General features: G+C 45.9%; 1 protein-coding gene across 5 annotated transcripts; it reads right to left on the reverse strand.

Moving 5' to 3' along the window:
• Positions 1–11388: 11388 nt before the first annotated feature.
• Positions 11389–21727, reverse strand: Zscan22 (zinc finger and SCAN domain containing 22). 5 transcript variants are annotated; one of them, XM_085842224.1, is made up of 3 exons: positions 21604–21723; positions 15515–15996; positions 11389–13372 (listed from the first exon to the last, which is right to left on the reverse strand). In XM_085842224.1, exons 2-3 carry the CDS (start codon positions 15912–15914, stop codon positions 12285–12287), a joined length of 1488 nt encoding a protein of 495 aa, XP_085698350.1. In that variant the 5' UTR covers positions 15915–15996; positions 21604–21723; the 3' UTR covers positions 11389–12284. The 5 variants fall into 5 exon arrangements, with proteins under 5 accessions (XP_085698350.1, XP_085698349.1, XP_085698351.1 ...); XM_085842223.1 differs by having other exon boundaries at positions 21567–21723; XM_085842225.1 differs by lacking the exon at positions 15515–15996 and having other exon boundaries at positions 21670–21727.
• Positions 21728–22202: the final 475 nt, after the last annotated feature.

The following is a 22202-nucleotide window of genomic DNA, read 5'->3' on the forward strand; positions in this document are numbered from 1 at the left end:
CTGGACCTCTGGAAGAGCAGTCAGGTGCTCTTACCCGCTGAGCCATCTCACCAGCCCAAATCTTAAAAAAAAGAAAGAAAGAAAGTATTAGACAGGAGGGGGACTACATTAGGTGTTTGGGATCCCAGAATAGCCCTATTTTCAGGGTGAGATTTTAAGCACAAAAGCCATATCCTGGTGTAATATACTTAATTTAACAAGAACAGAAAGCCAGACGTGGAACTTAACTACAGAAGCCAAAAAAGCAAGCTTAGTACATTTAGAGACTTTCCCAGAACTATGGATTTTGATGGATTTCTGGTTTTGCAGGTGGTGGTGTCTATGTGCTAAGGTTTTTGTTTGTTTGGTTTTGTTTTGTTTTGTTTTGTTTTGTTTTGTTTTGTTTTGTTTTTTTCTTCGAGACAGGGTTTCTCTGTATAGCCCTGGCTGTCCTGGAACTCACTCTGTAGACCAGGCTGGCCTCTAACTCAGAAATTTGCCTGCCTCTGCCTCCCAAGTGCTGGTAGTAAAGGAGTGCGCCACCACGCTCGGCTATGTGCTAAGTTTTATGACTTGAATTGGACTTACTTATTGGAGTCATTTGTTCTAAGGCCTGGGAGCTTGTTAGTGGAAAACATCAGGGTGTTGTTGGTTAGCTACTTTGTTGTCAGGGCTACAGTCTTGCATTCCTACAGTTTCCTGTCTCATGCTGGCCTCTTATGGGCTTTTCTGGTGATCCTTGGGTGTTTGTTTAAATCATTAACCCGATTTTCATCTAGTTTAGAATGTGTGGGGTATTGGATAAGTCCAGCCACCTGGTAGAGATGAATCCAGGCCTGCTGAGTTCCAAACTTGGCCTCCCATCCACGACAGATCCATCATCATCATTCACTCTGGCCTGGCTATCATTTTCTGTCTAGGTGGGTGCTCCCACCCCCCACCCCCCAGGGTCTGTTCCTGTTCTAATATTAAGACTGACCTTTGCCGGGCTTGGTGGCGCACGCCTTTAATCCCAGCACTCGGGAGGCAGAGGCAGGCGGATTTCTGAGTTCGAGGCCAGCCTGGTCTACAAAGTGAGTTCCAGGACAGCCAGGACTATACAGAGAAACCCTGTCTCGAAAAAACAAAAAACAAAAAACAAAAAAAACAAAAAACAAAACAAAAAAAAAAAGACTGACCTTTTTGGCCTAGGATAGTTGCAGATGTAAGTAAGGCTCTCATGACAAAATTAACCTAGATTATTGAGATGGGCCTTAAATTAAATGACAGTCTTTATAAGAGAGAGAACCTTTGCCTATCATATAAGAAGTTGTTAGATTCCCAGCACCACCATCCCCCAAAAAGGGGTTGGGGAAGAGGTATTGTTTGGCCATCCTTGAGCCAAAAAACCACTATTTTGAGGTGTTCAGCAGAGTTCCCTTGCAGAAGGATTATACAATCCAGACTTGACTGTTTACCCTCCATCATGGAAGGGTGGGAAGGATCATAGGACTTTCACCTAGGTATACAGTTGTATGTAACTCTGTCTCAATTGCACGTGGTCCTGGAGAGGCTGGCATATATAGGCCAGGAAGACTGGGGGAGGAAGGCTCTCTCTGTGCAGCTATGACTATGGGGAAACATTCCTTTCTACTGGATAAAAACTTTTCAGAGCCTTGTAAGTAACATAACCCCTCACTTGTGCTTTGTAAGGAAATCCAATAAACTCATACTGGCTCCCTAGAGTGGGGTTGGTGGACTGTGCCTTGGTTTGCCATTGGAACCTTAGAAGAATACGTAGATACTGCATACATCTTCTCCTTGGAAAGAACTGTAGTAAGAAGAGGGAAGAGGAAGAGCAGAGGCGGAAGGAGTGGGTGATAGAGAGGTCATGAGGCTGTAGACCCAGAGAATGGAGTGATGGAGCCACAAGCCAATAAATACCTCCAGTCATGAGAACTTGTTTTAGTTTAGGGTTCTTTTTTGTTGATTTTTAATTTATTTTTATTTTTATTTTTTTTAGATTTATTTTATTTATTATATGTAAGTACACTGTAGCTGTCTTAAGACACTCCAGAAGAGGGCGCCAGATCTCATTGCAGATGGTTGTGAGCCGCCATGTGGTTGCTGGGATTTGAACTCTGGACCTTCGGAAGAGCAGTCGGGTGCTCTTACCCACTGAGCCATCTCACCAGCCCCTTTTGTTGATTTTTTAAAACAGGGTCTCTATGTAGCCCTGGCTGTCCTGAAGCACACTATGAAAACCTGACTAGCCTCCAGATCTCCTAGCTTGCAGCCTCCACAGAGCAGGGGACCTGATTTTTGAACTTGGGACTTTGAGAACTGAAAGAATAAATTGCTGTTTTTTGTTTTTGTTTTTTCTAGACAGGGTTTCTCTGTGTAGCTCTGGCTGTCCTGGAACTCACTTTGTAGACCAGGCTGGCCTTGAATTCAGAAATCCGCCTGCCTCTGCCTCCCAAGTGCTGGGATTAAAGGTGTGAGCCACCACGCCCGGCTATTGCTGTTGTTTTAAGCCACCAGCCAAAGGAAACTAAAATACCTTAGAAACCCACCTCTGCTCTCATTGGCCTTTGCCGTCACCTTTGAGAGACTCCTGACAGCCTCATGATTCCAATCTGCGTTGCCAGGCCCCCTGGTTCATTGGCCCCTTCCTAGTTAGACTTATCCTGTGATAAACCTCTTGCAGACTCTATATTGATATTAGGAGTCAAAAGAGTCAGGACATTTGCTCTTCAGGACATCCTTATGACACAGACATCCCATTTTACATAGCCATGACAGACCAGAGAGATGAGGTAACAGTCACACAGCAAAAGGACTGAGAGTTAAAGGTGGCTGTCTCCTATGTCACCTGGCCTATCCTGCCCCCCCCCCCCCCAGCATCGTGTCACCTACAGCTCTGCAAGTACCTGAATTGGGTCCTTTTCTGTGGACCTGGCATGACCTAGGGAAGAACTCATTCCTCTCAACCTCTTCCAAGTCAGTTCTGTGTATTGCACAGCCAGCCATGTTAGTACCTGTTGTCGTGAGATAGGATGAGGAAACAGGAGCGTTGGCATTGCAGTTACAGAGACAAGAGAACCTACCTCAAAAGAAGGTGCAAGGGGTCTGGAGAATGGCTCAGCGGTCAAGAGTTCTTCCAGAGGTCTTGAGTTCAATTCCCACCAACCACATGGTGTCTCACAACCATCTGTAATGGGATCCGATGCCCTCTTCTGGTGTGTTAAAACTTAAAAGACAGCAAAAGTGTACTCATATACATAAAATAAATAATTATAAAAATGAAGGTGCCAGGAGACAACTCCTCAAAAGCTGTCCTCTGATTCCCACATGTATGTTGTTGAATGTACATTCCCTCCCCCCCCCCCAATAAATACACCTTAAAGATACACCTTGTTTAAGCAAAATGGGGTTAGTGAGATGGCTTAGGACACACCCACACATGAGATTAGTGAATGTAATAAAAAAAAGTGAAAAAACAGACTGAACCAATGATAGACATCTCTGTTGCTACCCCAGCTCCTGCAGGACAATTTTGTCTCTCCATCTGTAGACTCCATGGCAGACAAGCTGACTATTCCCAATGCTCTGGGCCTTTTATTGCTGCTATAACCAAACAGAATGCCCAACCAAGACTGGCCTTCCATGTGTGGGAGGCATACTTGTTACAGGAAAAGGACTTCAAAGCAGAGTATTATGGAATTCTGTCCTCTGGGCAGGACAGGACTATTGCTCTCAAACAGTCAGCAACTATGATTACCAGGAAACCATTTCTGCCAAGGTAGGGAGAGGGGCTTTATGAGGCCACTCTCTTCTCTGAGGATTTATGGACAGTTAATAGGTTGCTTGGTAAGAGAGAGAGAGAGAGAGAGAGAGAGAGAGAGAGAGAGAGAGAGAGAGAGAGAGAATGAGAGAATTTGCTTCAGCAAGGTAGCCATCCATAATTTGCTGATGCTCCAGTTAAATGCATGGCTTTATCAAGCTTTCCACTTTCTTGGAATCCTTTGTTTTTGTTGTTGGGGCCCTATCTAAAGTGAGTGGATGTTACTCACCTCTCCCTAGGAACAGTTCACACAAATACATAGAGACAGGTGCAGTGGCTGGGAGACTTGCTTTAAAGCCCCTTCAAAGGCCTTCACGTAACTGTAAATTAGGACCACGAGTTGCTAGGGTGGCCAGTGGAACTGGGAAAGGACTGGAGGAATGATGTTACTGGGGTGACAAATGGGATCGAGTCCCTCCCTCAACTGGAACACTGGGGTGAACAGAATTGGCTGGGGATGAATCTCAGTGCTGGAATACCTGCTTAGAATCTACCAGTGAGAGGCTGAGGTGTGGCTCAGTGTTAGAGCATTGTCCTAGCACAAACAAGACTTTGAGTTCCATCTTCATCACCACCACCACTAGAAGCCTGCAGGAGCCATGAATGCTCAAGTCCAGGGGTTTCTGAACTCTAGAGCTTCAGAATTTGACTGCAAGGCCCTGCTGCTCTGGTTTCTCTCAGCCCACTCTGCCCCAGCTTTAAAGGGATGGGGTGCTCTTTGTCAGACTGGTGTGGGTGATTTATTCAGAACCAATTGCCCCAGCGATTGATTCAGAACCTCAATTTTGGAAGCATACTTGATTATCTCAGTCATCTGAGTATTATTATTTTATTTATTTATTTTGGAGCCTTGCTCTCCTCAATTTTGGAGGCATACTTGATTATCTCAGTCATCTGAGTCTTATTATTTTATTTATTTATTTATTTATTTATTTATTTATTTATTTATTTATTTATTTTGGAGCCTTGCTCTCCCAGTTGAGCCCAGGAGCCCAGGAAGAGGAACCGTTCCTCCAAGATCATGCCTGGTGTCTTTTGTTGCTTGTTTTTAATTTGTTTTGGGTCCTGAGCCTTTTTTTTTTTTTTTTTTTTTTTTTTTTTTGAGACAGGGTTTCTCAGTATAGCCCTGGCTGTCCTGGAACTCACTTTGTAGATCAGGCTGGCCTTGAACTCAGAAATCCACCTGCCTCAGCCTCCTGAGTGCTGGCGTTAAAGGCGTGCACCACCATGCCCAACTGGTCCTGAGCCTTTTGTATGCTAGGTAAGCAGTCTACCACAGAGCGGCATCCACAGCCCCACAGATAATGCCAGTGTATACTGTAGGTATATACTGAATGTCCATATGTATGTTTCCTCTAACTGCCATTGCTGGAAAGTGACCCCTTTTATGTTGTTGATGTTTTCGTGAAACAGAGTCTCATAGCCCAGCCTGGCTTTCAGCTCAATATGTAGACAAGAATGACTGTAATATACATTATATTGGTAAATTGTCATGTTCTGTTTTTTAAATACAATCTTAAAATACAGGGTTGTTTTTGTTTTTGTTTTTGTTTTCTTGAGACAAGGTTTCTCTGTGTAGCCCTGGCTGTCCTGGAACTCACTCTGTAGACCAGGCTAGCCTCGAACTCAGAAATCTGCCCGCCTCTGCCTCCCAAGTGCTGGGATTAAAGGTGTGAGCCACCACCGCCCGACATTTTTTTCTGTTTTTTTTTTCCTGTTTTAAAAATTATATTTACTTATGTATTTGCTTCTAGGGAGGCATCTGTGGAGGGCAGAGGATTGCATACTGGAGAGTTCTCTCCTTGCATTATGTAGGATGGGGATTTAACTTAGGTTGTCAGGCTCAGCAACAAACATATTAAAACAATTATCTTGCTGGCCTGTTAGGGCTATTTGAGTTCACTTAGAAGAACAGTCAAGTGGCTGGAGAGATGGCTCAGTTTAAGAGCACTGGCTGCTCTTTCAGAGGTCCAAATTTCAATTCCTAGCAATTACATGGTGTGGCTCATGAACATCTATAATGATATGTGGTGCCCTCTTCTGGCCTGCAGGCACACATTCAGGCAGAACACTATGCATAATAAATAAGATCTTAAGAACATACATATACCCTACCCCATATTTACTTATGTTGGGTTTCAGACCCAGGACAAGGGGCTGGGATGCCTTAATAGGCAAAGAGGCAAAGAGGACCTGGCCTCCAAGTTCTTCTAGCATCCCTCAATCCCTACCTATTTAGGACATGGCTGGCACACCCCACATTCTTACCTGAACTTTCCAACCCCAGGGGCTAGGCTTCCTCTCCCCAAGAGGCTCTTCACTATATAACCCAGACATTTTGGCGCCCTCTCCTTTGTCTCCCTGCCTGCATGATAACTTCCCTGGCCTCATTCCTTGGGACTGGTGAACCCACTGGAAAGCTGCCCCCAGTAAACCTGTCTTTATCCTTTTTAATTCTGTCTGAATTGATGTATTTCATCCACAGAGATAACAATTTATATTTTGGTTTTATTGAGGCAGACCTATGAAGCTGAGAGTGACCTTGAGTTTCTGATTATTCTGCCTCCTCTTCCTGAGTATGGGATCTAGGGTTTTGTGCATGGTAGGCAAGCATTCTACCAAGTAGCCTGGACCCCAGCTCCTTACTGGGTTTTCTAGCTCGGCACACTGCATTTATGGCTAGGCCTGTCCTGTACATTTCAGGATGCTTAGCAGTATCTCTGGCCTCCATCTACAAAACACTAGTAGTGTTCCCTGCCCCACCACAGCTTCGAGTACCTCTAGACATGAACAACTGTTCCCTAGAAAACAGAACTGTCCCCAGGTTGAGAACCACAGATTTACATAAATTTACTTACTTTACTTAGGAAAATGGGAATAGGCAATATTAAAAATGTAAGACTAGCTGGTCATGGTGGCGCATGCCTTTAATCCCAGCGCTCGGGAGGCAGAGGCAGGCGGATTTCTGAGTTCGAGGCCAGCCTGGTCTACAAAGTGAGTTCCAGGACAGCCAGGGCTATACTGAGAAACCCTGTCTGGAAAAACCAAAAAAAAAAAAAAAAAAAAAAAAAAAAAAAAAGTAAGTAAGACCAGCATTAAATACTGGAATCACAAACATAAATACCAGGACAACTGGGTGCGTGGCCTTCCTTGCTCAGAGGATTATTGACAAATTGGCTTAGCAGGTAAATACTTAGTACCAAGCATGATGGCCTGAGTTTGATAGTGTGAACTCACATGGTGGTAGGAGAGGATCAACTCCCACAAGTTGTCTCCTACCTCCTCAGGTGCTCTAGGGTTCTAGGACCTATGATCGTGTGTGTGCCGCTACCTTCCACTAAATCAATGTAAAATATAAAATAGAACAACGAACCCATAAATGAATGATTGGAGTCGGCCATGGTGATGCATATGTAGTCTCAGGGCTTAGGAGGCTGTAGCAGGAGGATGGTGAGTTTGAGGGTAGCATAAGATAAAGAGGGTTACTCTGTTTTAGAAACCCAGCTGGAGGGTGGGGAGGTAGGAGCGGAGAGGAGACAAAGTTCTTCCCTCAGATGCTCCATGAGCAGTTTCCTGTTTGCCAGAGTGACAAAGTATAACAGAGATAAAAACAACACACAGAAGTCAGAATTCCAAAATGAGTCTTTACTAAGATGAAGACAGTGTGTGTTACTAGGGAAACGAATACAGAAGATGCAAGATGGTGTCTTCGGACCACCTGGTCTACTGACTTCAGCTTCTCCTTGTCTTATAGCTTTTTTTTTTTTTTTTTTTCGAGACAGGGTTTCTCTGTGTATCCCTGGCTGTCCTGGAACTCACTCTGTAGACCAGGCTGACCTCGAACTCAGAAATCTGCCTGCCTCTGCCTCCTGAGTGCTGGGATTAAAGGCGTGCGCCACCACGCCCGGCGTCTTATAGCTTTCAAAATGCTTATTGTGTGTGTGTGTGATTTTTATTTTAGAAAAGCTATTTATTTAATGTATGAGTGCTCTGTTGCATATACCTCAGCCTGCCTGAAGAGGCATCAGATCCCCCTGTAGATGGTTGTGAGCCACCATGTGGTTGCTGGGAATTGAACTCATGACTTCTGGAAGAGCAGCCATTGCTCTTAGCCATTAAGCCATCTCACCAGCCCTTATTTTATTTTATTTTATTTTATGTGGATGTGTATTTTGTTTGAATGTATGGATACCATATGCCTGCTTGATGCTCATAGAGGTATCATAAGTTGGTAATGGATTCCTGTAACTGGAGTTATGAATGGCTGTGATTCACCATGAAGGTGTTGGAAAACAAACCCCTGCCCTCTGGAAAAGCAGCCAATGCTTTTAACCACTGAGCCATCTCTTCAGGCCCAGCTCTCAGTATTCTTAACCAGTCTGGGCTATATGAGATCTTGTTTCAAAATAACAAAATCGGATGAAGGTAAAAATTATAGGATAGATGGAGGATGTTATGAAAACCAACAAAAGGCAGTTGGCTTGACCAGGTCATTCTATCCAAGACTAGGAGAATAGGTTTCACACCACGGGGTGAGGAAGGGGGGGGGGGTTTGGTTCTTCTTCATGCAGGATGCACATATAGTTACCGAGTGAACTTTGATACTCAGTGGTCAATTCCACTTCTAGAGCCAGGATTTCACTAGCCTGGAGGGTGGCACACTCACTGGGACATTTTAGGGCTTTTCAATAGTCTTTCAACATGGGCTGGAGTGATAGCTCAGTGATTAAGAGCACTGACTGCTTTCAATTCTCAGCAACCACATGGTGGCTCACAACCATCTGTAGTGGGATCTGATGCCCTCTTCTGGTGTGTCTGAAGACAGTGCAATGTACGCACACACATAAAATAAATAAATCTTTTTTATTTTTTATTTTTTTTTTAGTTTTTCGAGACAGGGTTTCTCTGTATAGCCCTGGCTGTCCTGGAACTCACTCTGTAGACCAGGCTGGTCTCGAAATCAGAAATCCACCTGCCTATGCCTCCCAAGTGCTCAAGTGCTGGGATTAAAGGCATGTGCCACCACTGCCTGGCAAAATAAATAAATCTTTAAAAAAAAAAAGTCTTTCAACGTTTATTTGAGCCTGGCGGGAGAATGGTAGACCGTTTCTGCGGTTACCATCTCCTTACTAAGGAAGGTTAATAGCCCACTGGGGAGTGGGGGTGGGAGGCGCGTCTAACTCTGTTGCTGTAACACAGGAGGGATGTTATAGTACTACGTTTCCCACGAGGCCTTGCGCTGTGCCCCTACCCCGCTTTTGGTCCCATCCCAACACTTAAGGGACGGAGGGGAAAAGGATGTGTCCGCTTCTGGTTTCGAGCTGGAAATCACCGAGGAGAATGAGACATTCTGTCTAGTCCTGCAGCTCTGGTCTCCAAGACGGAGTCCTTCAGGCCCTTAATGGTGCTGCCATTCCTTCCCCGACTGTACTATTAGGGAAGAGATAAGAAACAGTACACTTCCGGTTCCTGCCTTTCGCTACAGTTCTGCAGCGTTTTCTCTCTGGCTATCTAGTTCCGTGCAGATCTGACGCCTTCCTGGCCCCTATAGTGGCTGGGAGACTGAAACTCATAAAGGGAGCCCGACCTATTACCAGTCATGGTAGTCTAAGGCTCTTAGAGCGGAGCACACTTCTTGGCGTACGCCGGGACATTCCCCACTTTCCAGGCCTTTGCAACTTGCTGTTTCCCTTCCCAGTCGGCTTAAGGCATTTTCTGTCTGCTTCAATGTCCTCACCTCAAAGAGGCTGGAGGAACCTATTACCTCCCTCCCTGAAAGTTCTAGAGCTAGTCTCAGGAACATGTCCTTCAGGTCGTTTCTTTCTTAAATGTTTCTTGGCTGCTTTTCCCATAAGGGTAGCGTCTGATACTGTAGCTCCAAGTGTCCATTGAGAGACAATGAAGATACACACACATGTGCAGAAGGGACTCGCGCCTGCACAAAAAGGACAGCCGTATCCTGCCTGTCCTACATAGCCCCCATAGCCAGCCTAGGCTGAAGCTTGGGAACAGTCAGTAGGGGTGAAGGTGACCCGTGACCAGACAGGTGGGTTAGCCTTGGGCTAGGCAATTTTGTGTAAACCAACCTACTGTGGTGCTTCTGCTCTACAGATAGACTCAAGGGCTTGGTAGCATGTTTCCTTTCGTGCTTGCCTGCAGCTAATTTTCAAGCCCTATGTAAGAACAGCTGCAGACCGGCGCCCCCTAGTGTTATAACCCTTTGTGAAAAGTTGGGTCTTCACCTTACTGTTAGAGCTCCTGTAGGTCTAAATGTATGGATTCCTCAGCCCACAGGGGCAGGTGGCATTGTATGGAACAGGCAATCTTAGGTATTGAGATTTCTCAATTCTCCAATGTAGCCTGTGTTACAGCTCTTGGTGCTGGGTCTGAGAGCCTTGGGACTAAAGGCTTCATAGCTGTTATAGAGATCAGAGCTCAGTAGGTGCCAGTGAGTCTGGCCCGACCTTCTGTGAAAAGGCCCCGCGAGTCTGAACTTTGTGTTTACACATTGTTTCCAAACTGCCTCATGGCACAGCTGCACCACAGATACAGGGATCTGCAGCCCTACAAACCGGGGATGGTTCTTAGTCCTATCTAAATACTCTGCACCTGACACCTCTGGAGCAGCCCTGTTTGGCCGGCCTGCAGTGTGAACCTTTGCTTGGAGGACTCCCTCCACGGGCAACACAGAAGGAAATGCACATGTTGGAGAAGCCCAATTGGTATGCAGTCCCTGCCCATGTGGTAGGATTTTTAGTATTTTTTATTGAAATATTCCAATCTGCAGTTATCCTGGGGGTGGGAGTGGGGTCTGTGTTTGTGTAGTCAATGAGGTGAAGCCACAAGAGGAGGCATGGAAGGCTCAGGAAAACAAAATGTATTATGCTAATGGATGTAAATATAGTAGCTCACATATATCCATGACTGAAAAGAAAACCTTGTGAAGTCAGGAGGCACAGGAGCCAGGGGATTGTCTTTGAGGGAAAGGAAAGCAAAGTTAACAGGTTGAGTTTAGGATTGGCAGAGTGCTGGCATCCTCTAAATCTGTGGTACCCAGGGCTACACCCTGAGGCAAGGAAGGCTCGGTATAGCAATGTTTTGTTTTGACCAGGGCAGCTGGACTTACATGGGCACAGGGGCTCTTCCATAAATGTCTTTATGAAGAAAACGTGGGGTGGAGGACAGTGACTACCTAAGGGAGGTATTGGTCACACTCATCCTAGAGATATTGGGAAGGGTTAGCTGTGCATTGTGTCCACAGCATAAAATACTTTGGGAGCACTGGCCTATGCATTGTTTAAGAAGTGCAAGCACAATGACATGGTAAAGAGGTTTAAGATAGTTAATAATGGGGTACCCCAGAAGCAAGAGTGTGTCAGGCAAAATAAGGCCAGGTCAAAGTGTTTGGGGAAGCTTTTCAAGGACATCTGAGACATCATAGAGGAAAGAAGGCCTTAGGGTTCCAGGGACAGAAAGGCACACAGGTGGGGGATGTATGGCTGACATGTGGAAGGTGAAGGCTACAAGGAGTGGAAGAGGCAAGAGAAGGCCAGGTCTGGAGCAAACACAAGACAACAGACAAGGAGTGTAGTTTGCCCAACAGGCAGACCAGTATTTTGAAATGACTTTCACACACTGCTCAAAGACAAATGACAACATTCCTTTGACAACATTCCTAGAGTAATTGCTTGGACCAAAGTGACATATATCCTGGCATGCTTGTTTGTTGAAGAGGTGACTCACGGACAACATATTGTGTCATGGAATGATTCACTGTGATCTGGGTAGCAGAAAGAGATGCGCCAGGAAGAAAGTGGGTGGAGATGGAATGAAGGCAGGAAGAGGTGAGAAAAGAGAGCCCTGATAAAAATCCAGGGAGGCCCAAGGTGAGCTCACAGGAGGTGATACTGCAGGAGGGGCTAGATTAGAGATGAGCCTGAGGTGAATCCACACGGCTGGAGCCTGAGATGTGGAAGGAAGACGTGGGAGAAGACAGACACTGTGGATTAAAGCAGGGAGAACATGAGAGGGATAGCATGGAGAGGCAGCCTCCCAAGTCTGTCTTGGAGTTAGGCATAAAGTAATATGGTGGGGAAGCAGGTGTGAAGGCACAGAGTGGGCCATTCTAGGCTGATCAGCAAGGAACCGGCAAGAACAGTAACCATGTGAGAACCTGAAGCTTGGGTCTTCCTGCCTCGAGGATCTTGGGGCATCTGAGCCTGGAAAGACACCTTGCTCTGGTTCCAAGAAACAATGCAGATCATCAGTTTAGTATCTTCTCTCTGGGACCAGCCTGAGTGGGATACAGAGGGCAGTAGGAAGCTTCTAGAAGCTTCACCAATTGGTCTGAATCCGTGTTCATTAGGGGATTTCCCCTGGGACCTCAAATGTAGAGGTGTTTCCAGATAACCCCTTAGACACTGGGTAGCACAACTATCAGATTTCTTAGATGTCAATCCTCTCAGGGAGGCTGTGCTGTACTCTAAGGGGTGCTTCGAGTCACGGTGATATGGATCTTTAGGTGCACCATGAGAGCTGAGCTGCGGCTAAAAGCTTTCCCACAGTCACTGCATTTATAAGGCTTTTCACCCGTGTGAGTGCGCTGGTGCTCAATGAGGGAAGAGCTTTGTGCGAAGGCCTTCGGGCAGTCCTTACATTGATAAGGCTTCTCTCCAGAGTGGACTCGCAGGTGCCGGACCAGAGCTGAACAGTCACTGAAGGCTTTCCCACACACATCACACCTGTAGGGCTTCTCCCCAGTGTGGATGCGCTGGTGCTGTGTCAGGTGGGTGCTCTGGCTGAAGGCTTTCCCGCACGTATCACACTCGTAGGGCCGCTCGCCTGTGTGTACTCGCTGATGCTGCGTGAGGTGGGTGCTGCGGCTGAAGGTTTTACCACATTCTTCACACTTATAAGGCTTCTCCCCAGTATGAATCCTCAGGTGCTGTGTCAGGTGGGCAACTCGACTGAAGGCTTTACCACACTCTTTACACGCATGGGGCTTTGCTCCTGTGTGAACAACCTGGTGTTGGACAAGGTGGGTGCTCCGACTGAATACTTTCCCACACTCAGTACAGGCATAGGGCGTCTTCTGAGAGTGGCTCTTCTGGTGGGCCTCCAGAGCTGAAGTGTTCTGGAATGTTTTCAAACATTCACTATCCTTGGAGGATTTCTTCTCTGAGCAAGTATCTGGAGGCACTGTCTCATTATCAAGTAATGGGCCAACTTTCTCCTCTGAAGAAGCCTTGTCTGGGGAAGGGAAGTTGGACCACACGTTGGAACCGTTTCCTGAGGCATGAGACTCATGGCCAGGCTGGTCTTTGGGGGCATCCATGTGAGGCCCCAGAGCTTTTCTGAAATCCATCTCTTGGGCAGTAGACTTCATCCAGAGTGCTCCTAGGAGTTCTGGCTGGCTCTCTGAGTGGCTCTCAGGTTTACAAGTGTGGGCAAGGGTAGATTTTGGCAAAACGCTTCCCATGACAGTTTCAGTCGCCATTTTTGTTGGCTCCAATTCATCTGTACTGCTCTGTTTGCAACTTGCCTCTTCACGTTCCACTCCTGGCTCCCATCCTGGAATTAAATCAAAAAGCACTTTGTTATTTTTTTTCACCATGGATCACCACATAAGCCTCTTCATCTGCTTCAGGCCCAGCTCATTTACTCTGAAAGGGAAGATGTGGATCACTCTTCTCACATGGCCTCATTTCCAAAAGGAAGTTTCCCCTTTGGGGTCTTGGGTAAGAAAAAGAATTCAGGCTTGTCCTCTTATATGACCTTAAACTGCCTCGTGGTTCTGATTTTTCCACCCTCAACCAAACCATCCATTTTGCCAAGGCTCCTGATCTGGCTAAAACGCCAAAAGGAAAGCTTTCATGTGGACAAGATCTGAATGAAACAAGAGTGAAGGGAGCCGGTCCTTGTCAGGCACCTGTGCATCTCCTCCCTGCAATCATGGGTAGACCACTGGGAGTCTAGGCTCTGTCCCTTAAACTCTACAGCTGTCTTTGGGAATAGTGGCCAAATGAGATCAGTCGAGATACTTGTGACTGTCATTTCTCACAGCAGAATTTAGACATCTGTGGAGAGTGGGTGATCTGCTTCTGAAGCTCCAAGTCACAGGAGGGAGAGGCACGCCTGCACTGACCAGTCCTTCATAGGTACAAAGGGTATCTGATCATACTACCTCTGGCAACATTTACAGATGAATCCTAGGGATGAGTCAGAGAAGGATGCAACAGTTATTGCTCTAGTGTACAGTTGGGCTGAGTGGACTCAGAAACAGTGCTCTAACCCCATACTTTGAGCTGCCAAGTGGCCAATCCTTAAACAACACTGCCATCATATGGACCTCAGTTTGTGCTAGTACTTGCCTGCCAGGGTTGCTGGTTTATATCAGGGTTTTGTTATGTGCTACATTCCAAGTGCAGTGTGTAACTTCCACTGACTCATTTCCATTCCAGGAGGTACTCAGTGGCTCCACTGTAGATGAGGAGACTGAGGTGCTGAGTCCCTGGTATAAGATCACAGGATTAGCTAGGCACTGTCATGCATGCCTTTTGTCCCAGCACTTGGGAGATGGGGCCAAGAGAATCTGAGTTCAAGGCTAGCCTAGTCTCCATAGCTTGTTCCAAGCCATAGTACTACACAGTAGTTCCAATCCAAGAGCTACATAGTAGGACCCCTCCTCAATAAACAAACAAACAAATCACGGGATTAGTAGACATGCTGAGGCAGTTGTACTTCTTAGTTAGCTTGCAGCCAGACTGGGACTTGCTCTGGAAGCTTCTGGTCTAGACTGTACAGTGCTTGGGTTCTTGCATCCTACCAAGCTTCTCTGGGCTGGGACATATGTGTGGGTTTCCTTGAATGACAAGTGACCATTCCAGCTCAGGGCATCTAACCACTCCTGACCCCCAGATCCTATAGGCTAGCATAGGAAAGGCTACAAAAGCGTACACACACGGGGATACTTACTTCTTTTCCCCACCCTCTCAAGGGATCCAGTCATTTCTTCTGGGTGAGTAGCTTACACTTCCTTGGGGGAAGTGCCCCAGGCTTACTATCAACTTCTGGGACTTGCTGGCCAAAGGCAAACAGAAGATATGACTGGTTCGGTGAGGCTCACAATGGACACTGCCTGCTGTTTCCCCTTGTCAACTCAGGTAAGAAACAAGTCAGGGACTGGTGGTTTATCTTTGCTCACCTTAGGGAGATGATCATAAGCTAGGATGTGACTCAGCAGGCAGAGAGTGCTTGCTTACATGCATGAAAGCCCTGGGTTTGACTCCCGTTCCACTTGTGCTACATCCCTGTAACCCCAGCATTTGGGAAGTGGAGGCAGAAGGATCAGGAGTTCAAGGTCATTTCAGCTATGTAGCAAATCTGAGGTAAGCCTCGGTACACAAAAGACCTTGTTTTTTAAAAAATAAATAAAACTAACGCAGAAAAACCCAAATCTAATGGAAATACAAAATGTGAGAGGGTAAGAACAAGCCAGCTCAGTGTCAAGCGCTCATTCCTTCAGTGTTGTGATGTATCTTCTGGATACTGCTATATCTAAGTTCCTTAACCTTAATCGCTTGGGATTTGGTCACTTGTAACCATGGCTAAGGTACAAACGTGATAATGAGTACCGGAGCAATCCTGAACTAGAGCTTGCCATTGTAGCCAGAGCTATCTATCAGTGACCACCTGCCTGCTGCTCCTTCTTACCTCTCCTGTCCAGCAGTTGAGTCATATCCTCCACCAGAACGGCAGCCTCCTTTCCACTCTTTGGGCACTGAGCACCCACCCAGGCCTGGATCTCAGGGGGCAGTGCACCCAGGAACTGCTCCAGCACCAGCAACTCCAGCATCTGTTCTTTGGAGGTCGACTCTGGCCTCAGCCACTGGCAACATAGCTCTCGCAGTTGGGCTAGCGCCTGATGAGGGCTGGATGCCTCCTCATAGCGGAAGTGCCTGAATCGCAATCGTGCAGCCTCAGGGTGGGCAGTAAAGCTAGGGCTGGATTCCTGGCTCTGGGAGTCGCTAGCTTCTTCCTCCTCAACCTTCACCTGAAGGAAGCTATCCTGTTCCCAGAGTACTGGGCTCAGAGGGCTCTTGGGGATGGCCATTGGGCAGAAGAATTCAGTGAGTCACAGGGATGACTCAAGCCTCAGAATTGGGGCTGAAGAAATGTTAGAGCTTCATCACCACCTGAAAAAAGGGAGGGGAGGTGCAGGCTTGAGACAGCCAGGCTGGCTTCCAGTTCACTACCATCCTGCCTCATCCTGTGCATGTACTACCATGCCTGCTTTTTTTTTTTAAACGTATGTATTTGGGCCAGTGAGATGGATTACCTGGTAAAGGTGCTTGCCACCAATACACTCATTGTCACATTAGAAAAAGATGAGTATAATGACCATGTCAGCGCCCACTCAGAATAAATGAGGGTACTCAGTGGTCCCATGCATTCATAATACACAACCGAGGGGAACCCGCTAAGCTCCAGCAGAAAGCTTCAGATCCACGGTACAGATGATCCTGATTAAATTCAGTGGGTTTTAAAAACAAAACAGTCATGAGCGTAGGAAGATTTGTAAGGAGGATGCGGGGATAACTGAGGTGGGAGGAAGACTGGGTGTGTGTGTGTTACAGTAATCAGAATGCATGGTATACATGGATGGAATTATCAAAGAACAAGTTCAATGAAGTTAAAAGGGGAGGGGGCAATGAGATGGCTCCACAGGTAAAGGTGCAGGAACCACTTTGGTGGAAGGAAGAGAACTGACTCCTGCTTGAGTACCATATATAAAAATAAAAGTATCATCTTAGGGGCTGAGATTAAGAGATCCTGACCAAAAAAATAAAATAAAATAAAAATGTAAAGAAGATTGGATTATCTTACAGAGGACTCGGGTCTCATTCCCAGCACGCACATAGGGGCTCACAAGTGTCTGTAATTCCAATGTCGGGCCACCCTTTTCTGGTTTCCACAAGCACCAGGCATATGTGTGGTACACAGACACACATGTAGGCAAAACAATCGTACATATAAAAACAGAATTGTAGCAGAATTGACTGTTGTATCTGGCATGAATATGGAGTGCTGGCACCTAAGCTTTGAAGCAGCCTTTTGCCAGTGATTGCTAACTGAGATTTATGGAGCGAGTCTTCTAAAGGATCCTCAGAGCCTTTGCAATTAGTCTTGAGACATGCCTGGCAAATCAGGAAGTCTAGTATGGCTGAAAATTGCTTAAGGTGATGGTTCTTTCAAGATAAGCTCCAGGCTGGAGAGATGGCTCAGAGGTTAAGAGCACTGACTGCTCTTCCAAAGGTTCAAATCCCAGCAACCACATGGTGACATAACCATCCGTAATGAGATCTGATGCCCTTTTCTGGTGTGTCTGAAAACAGCTACAGTGTACTTAGATATAATAAATAAATCTTAAAAAAAGAAAAAGAAATTACTCAAGACAAGCTCTAGATCAAGTAAGTTTTGGTATGCAGAACTGACAACAGTGCCATTTAGAAACAATAAAAAGAGCTTCTAGAAGCTGCTAGCATTCAGTCCTTGAGAGGCTGATCGCTGCTGAGAAGCCTAAAATTCATCCTGCAAGGTCTCTTTCTTGTGAGTACACATGTGTATATATATATATTAGAGAGAGAGAGAATATGAATATATATATAATCATGTGTATATATATATATATTCATATTCTCTCTCTCTCCCCCCTCCCCCTCCCTCTCCCTGGACAGCAGGGCGGTGCTGGCACACGCCTTTAACCTCAGCACTTGGGAGGCACAGGCAGGTGTATCTCTGAATCCAATTCCAGCATGGTTTACAGAGTGAGTTTCAGGACAGCTAGGGTTATATACAGAAACCCTGTCTCAAAAACCAAAAACTAAACCAAACCAAACCAAAACACAAAGAAACAAACTCAAGGGACAAGTTGTATTCCTATTTTAGGTGAAGACAGACAGAATGAGAGGATGTTCTCCAAGTCTCCCAGCTAGGGAAGGATCAGCAGGCGAGTGAGCTGCAAACGCAAGCAAGCCCACAGCTAGCCACAAAGCCACAAAGCCATGTCTCCTGTCACTTATACAGTTCCTATTTTCTTATCTTTCGACCTGGTAATCCCACGGTGATTTATTCTGTTAGGTGTGTGTATATGTGTGTCTGTGTGTGTTGCTATGTAGCTAGCATGGCTTCCAGTTCACTGTCCTTCACCTTCATCTCCAGTGCATGCCCCAATGCCTGATCACCTTGCATCTTTACAAATGTATCTGGGCCAGCAAGATGGTTTATCATGTAAGGCACTTGCCACCAAGTCTCATGACAAACGTTTCATACCTAGGACCCCCAGAGTGGAAGAAGATTGACTCTTGAAGATGTTATGCTGTGGTGTGTGTGTATGTGTGTGTATACATAATAAATATAAAAGTCTAAAATAAAGTGCATGTGTTTAAAGCTAGACATTTTATTCCAAAAGCTCTAGTTGTATGTCCTAATTTTGATAAGTTCTATCTACATTTTTATATTAGTTTTTTTGAGTCAGGATCTTTTCCATAGACCATGACGGCCTTATGGAAATTCTGCTACAGCCTCCTGGGCACTGGGATTATAAACATGTACTACTATACCCCACTTCATTTTCACTTAGTTTAAAATATTTTCTAATTTCTGTTGTGGTTCTTTCTAATAGGGACACATAGCTGTAATCTCACAACTCAGTTGGCTAAGTCAGGAAGACGGAAAGTTCAAGGCCATCCTGGGCTACAGAGCAAGACTTTTCTTTCTCAACAATACATAAATAGGCCTCTATACAAAAAGATAACTGCAGAGGTTCTGCCCTCTACTTTGCTTTATTTCTTATTGCTCTTTACCACCTGACAGATGGCACAATTATATGAGTGCTTGTTTATTATCCATCTGCCTTCACTGCAGGGGCTTTTTTTTTTTTTTTTAAATAGAATAGAGTTTATTTATGGCACGGGGAGGGGAGTTAAGAAGAAAGCAGAAAGAGAGAGAGACAGACAGACAGACGGGGGGGGGGGGGCAGGTTGGTCATGTGCACGTAGAGAAGGGGGAGGTGAATGCAGAGAGGGGGAAGAGGGTAAGGGACCAAGGGCAAGATAATCACACTTGGGAGGATGAAGCAGGAGGATTTGAAGACTGTGAGCTACCTAGCAAGCCACTGCTTGTCCCACAAAAAGGAGGGGGCAGAGAGATGAACTAAGCAGGTAAAGGGGCTTCAGTTACCTTATTGTCTATACATATGTAAACGCAAGTTTTGCTTAATGAATCTTCATTGAGTATCTTCTTGGTACCCAGCTCTGCTAAGGATGCCAAGATGAGGAAGACATGGGACCTGTGTTCAATGCCTTTACTAGACTGATATGGACAGGTTGAGAAAATAACAGGTACGTTACAACGTGGGACAGGAATAGGAGAAAATGAGGACAGGCCCTGGGAACTAACTATGTGCTAGGTGACCCTAGCCTCGTGTGTCTGTTAACACATGATCCTCTATGAGACAGTGTTACTGTTTCCATATTAAAAGCTGGGGAGGGGGCTGGCGAGATGGCTCAGTGGTTAAGAGCGCCGACTGCTCTTCCAAAGGTCCCGAGTTCAAATCCCAGCAACCACATGGTGGTTCACAACCATCCGTAACGAAATCTGATGCCCTCTTCTGGAGTATCTGAGGACAGCTACAGTGTATTTACATATAATAAATAAATAAATCTAAAAAAAAAAAAAAAAAAAGCTGGGGAACTGAATTAACCTCTAGGGTTATTTTCTGTCAGCAGGTGGAGAGCTGGTCTTGGACCTCACAAAATGATGCCCTCCAGTCTTTCCTTTATGGGGGGATGATTTTCAGTCTTTCCAAACTGCAGAAGAACAGTAAACAACGAGTGCTGCTTGAGGCTGATGAGAACCCACTTCACACATTCCTAGTAGGTGACAGTCAGCTAAAATGCCCTTTACAAAAAACACGTTATGGGTTGGGGAGATGGCTTGGCAAGTAAAGGTGCTTGCCGCCAAGCCTGACAACCTAAATTCAACCCCTAAGACCCATATGGTAAAAGGACAGAACCAACTCCTTTAAGTTGTCTCCTGACCTTTTTTACACATGGGCCATGGCTTCTCTGTGTGTGCACATATGTGCACACATGTATAATACAGGAAGAGCTTACATAATAGAACTTACAATCCTCTTGCTGCTGACTTCAGTATTTGTTTCAGAATCAGTCCCCATTTCTAGAGAGGGAAGCTACTAACATCTGGAAAGGGACAGCACTTCCTTCAGAGACTTGGTACTTGCAGTGCAGGACTTCATCCCTCTGTTCCTATCATACAGCATAGCAGCAGGACCTCCCTCAGTCACCAGAACGCCTAAGTCTACCCCAGAAATGCCATAATGTATCTGATACTGCAGTAAATCCCAAGTACAAACTAACAGTCCAGAAAAATATTTCTAAAAAATTAGTCAAGCTAAAACCAGCAAATAAATATATATATTAATATAAATTACTACATAGTAAACACACACATATTATATATGCATGTGTGATGCGTGTGTGTGTGTGTGTGTGTGTGTATTTTGAGACAGGGTTGTCTTAGTTTGCACCTTCTATTGCAGTGATAAAACATTGGTCAAAAGCAAGTTGGGGAGGAGAGGGGTTATTTTCCTCACAAATTACCAGTTTTGAAGGAAGTCAGGTTAAACTCAAGGTAGGAACTGAAGCAGAGGTCGTGGTGGCATGCTTGTCTCCCAAGGCTCGCTCAGTCTGTTTTCTTATATAACCCAGGATCACCCTCTCAGGCGTGGCACCTGGGCTGGGTCCTCCCACGTCAATAATTAATCAAGGAAATGCCCCTATAGACTTGCCTACAAGTCATCTCTTGGAGGCATTTTCTCAATGGAGGTTCCTCTTCTCAGATAACGCTAGTTTTCATCAAGTTGTATACAACCAACCCAACCCAACCCAACCAGGATACAGGGGCTTACTATAAAGTCCTGGATGGCCTGGAACTTGATACATAGGCGAGGCTGGCTTCGAAAAGAACATGTGCCACCATGGCTGGCTCAATTAATATACATTTTATGGTGGAATTAAAGCAGCTCAAGGGGCTGAAGAGATGGCTCGGTGGTTAAGAGCATTGACTGCTGTTCCAGAGGGCACAGGTTCAATTCCCAGCACTCACATTGCAGCTCACAACTGTTTGTAATTCCAAGATCTGACACCCTCACACACATACTTACATGCAGAATTCCAATGCATATAAAATAAAAATAAGTGAATAAAGCAGCTGAAATGTTTGGCGTGGTGGCTTCCACCAGTAATTCCAGTGCTTGGGAGGCAGAGGCAGGAAGACCATGTTAGTCAGCATCTCAACCAGACACAGAGGATTTCACTCATGGCTGAACTCGTTACAAACCCATCTCTTTTAAATTTATTTATTTATTTATTTTTGGTGGGGGGGGGGTTCGAGACAGGGTTTCTCTGTGTAGCCCTGGCTGTCCTGGAACTCACTTTGTAGACCAGGCTGACCTCGAACTCAGAAATCCGCCTGCCTCTGCCTCCTGAGTGCTGGGATTAAAGGCTTGCGCCACCACGCCCGGCTACAAACCCATCTTAAAGTCCATCGAAAAGCTATTTCTGTCGGTAGCTTCATCAGTCACTCGACGAGATATCCAAGGCCACGACGCATCAGACGTAGCACAACCTGTCGGACACATACAACCGGTCGGCCAGTCCCGCTTTTGGTTTGTCAGACTTACACTCCATCAGCCGTGCCACACTCTGTCCTGTACTCACAGGCCGTTAGGTTTGCCGTGGGCGTTCGCAGCCCTCACCCCTCCATGCCAGGGTTCCCGCGCTCACCGGGTCTCCAGAACTCCCAGCGGACACTTCCAAAGGCGCCCTGGTGACGCACACACATGCGCCTTCGTGCCCAGGGACCACAAGTCCCAAAGTGCCTAGTACAGGCGAATGGCCACACAGCACGTCACCTGGACTACAAGTTCCAGAAAGCACAGCGCTAATTCTTTCGGCCCTGTGGGAGTTGTAGTTCTGAATGCGTGCCGGGGGTTGGGTTGGGGAGGATGGTGACTCTAGGCTGGTGTTTCTGAGTAGAAGTTGTGGGATGCGTGGGAAGTTGGAGCATGCACGGTGCAAGTGAGTGAGGTCACAACTTTTGGAAGTCTGTTCTTTCCTTTTACCAAGTGAGTTCTGCAGGTCAAACTCAGTTTTGGCAGCAAGTACTTTTACCCACTTTTCCTTCTTGCCAGCCATATTTTGCTTATTTTTTTTTGGTTCTGGGGAACCTGGACCTTTACTCACATTAAGTGAAACCTCAAGCCCTAAACTACAATCCTTCCTCAATCCTTCCTTAACCTTTGTCATTTGAATGTAGC

This window comes from Mus caroli, unplaced genomic scaffold (genome assembly GCF_978045245.1).
Source record: "Mus caroli unplaced genomic scaffold, Mus_caroli_1 scaffold_8, whole genome shotgun sequence".
NCBI lineage: Eukaryota > Metazoa > Chordata > Mammalia > Rodentia > Muridae > Mus > Mus caroli.

Bases quoted from the DNA above. Each gene is read 5' to 3' on its own strand.
- Zscan22 (XM_085842224.1), bottom strand. From the start codon at position 15,914: ATGGCCATCCCCAAGAGCCCTCTGAGCCCAGTACTCTGGGAACAGGAT. The intron at 13,373-15,514 runs GTAAGAAGGAGC...ATTTAATTCCAG, and splicing joins TCAACTGCTGGACAGGAGAG to GATGGGAGCCAGGAGTGGAA.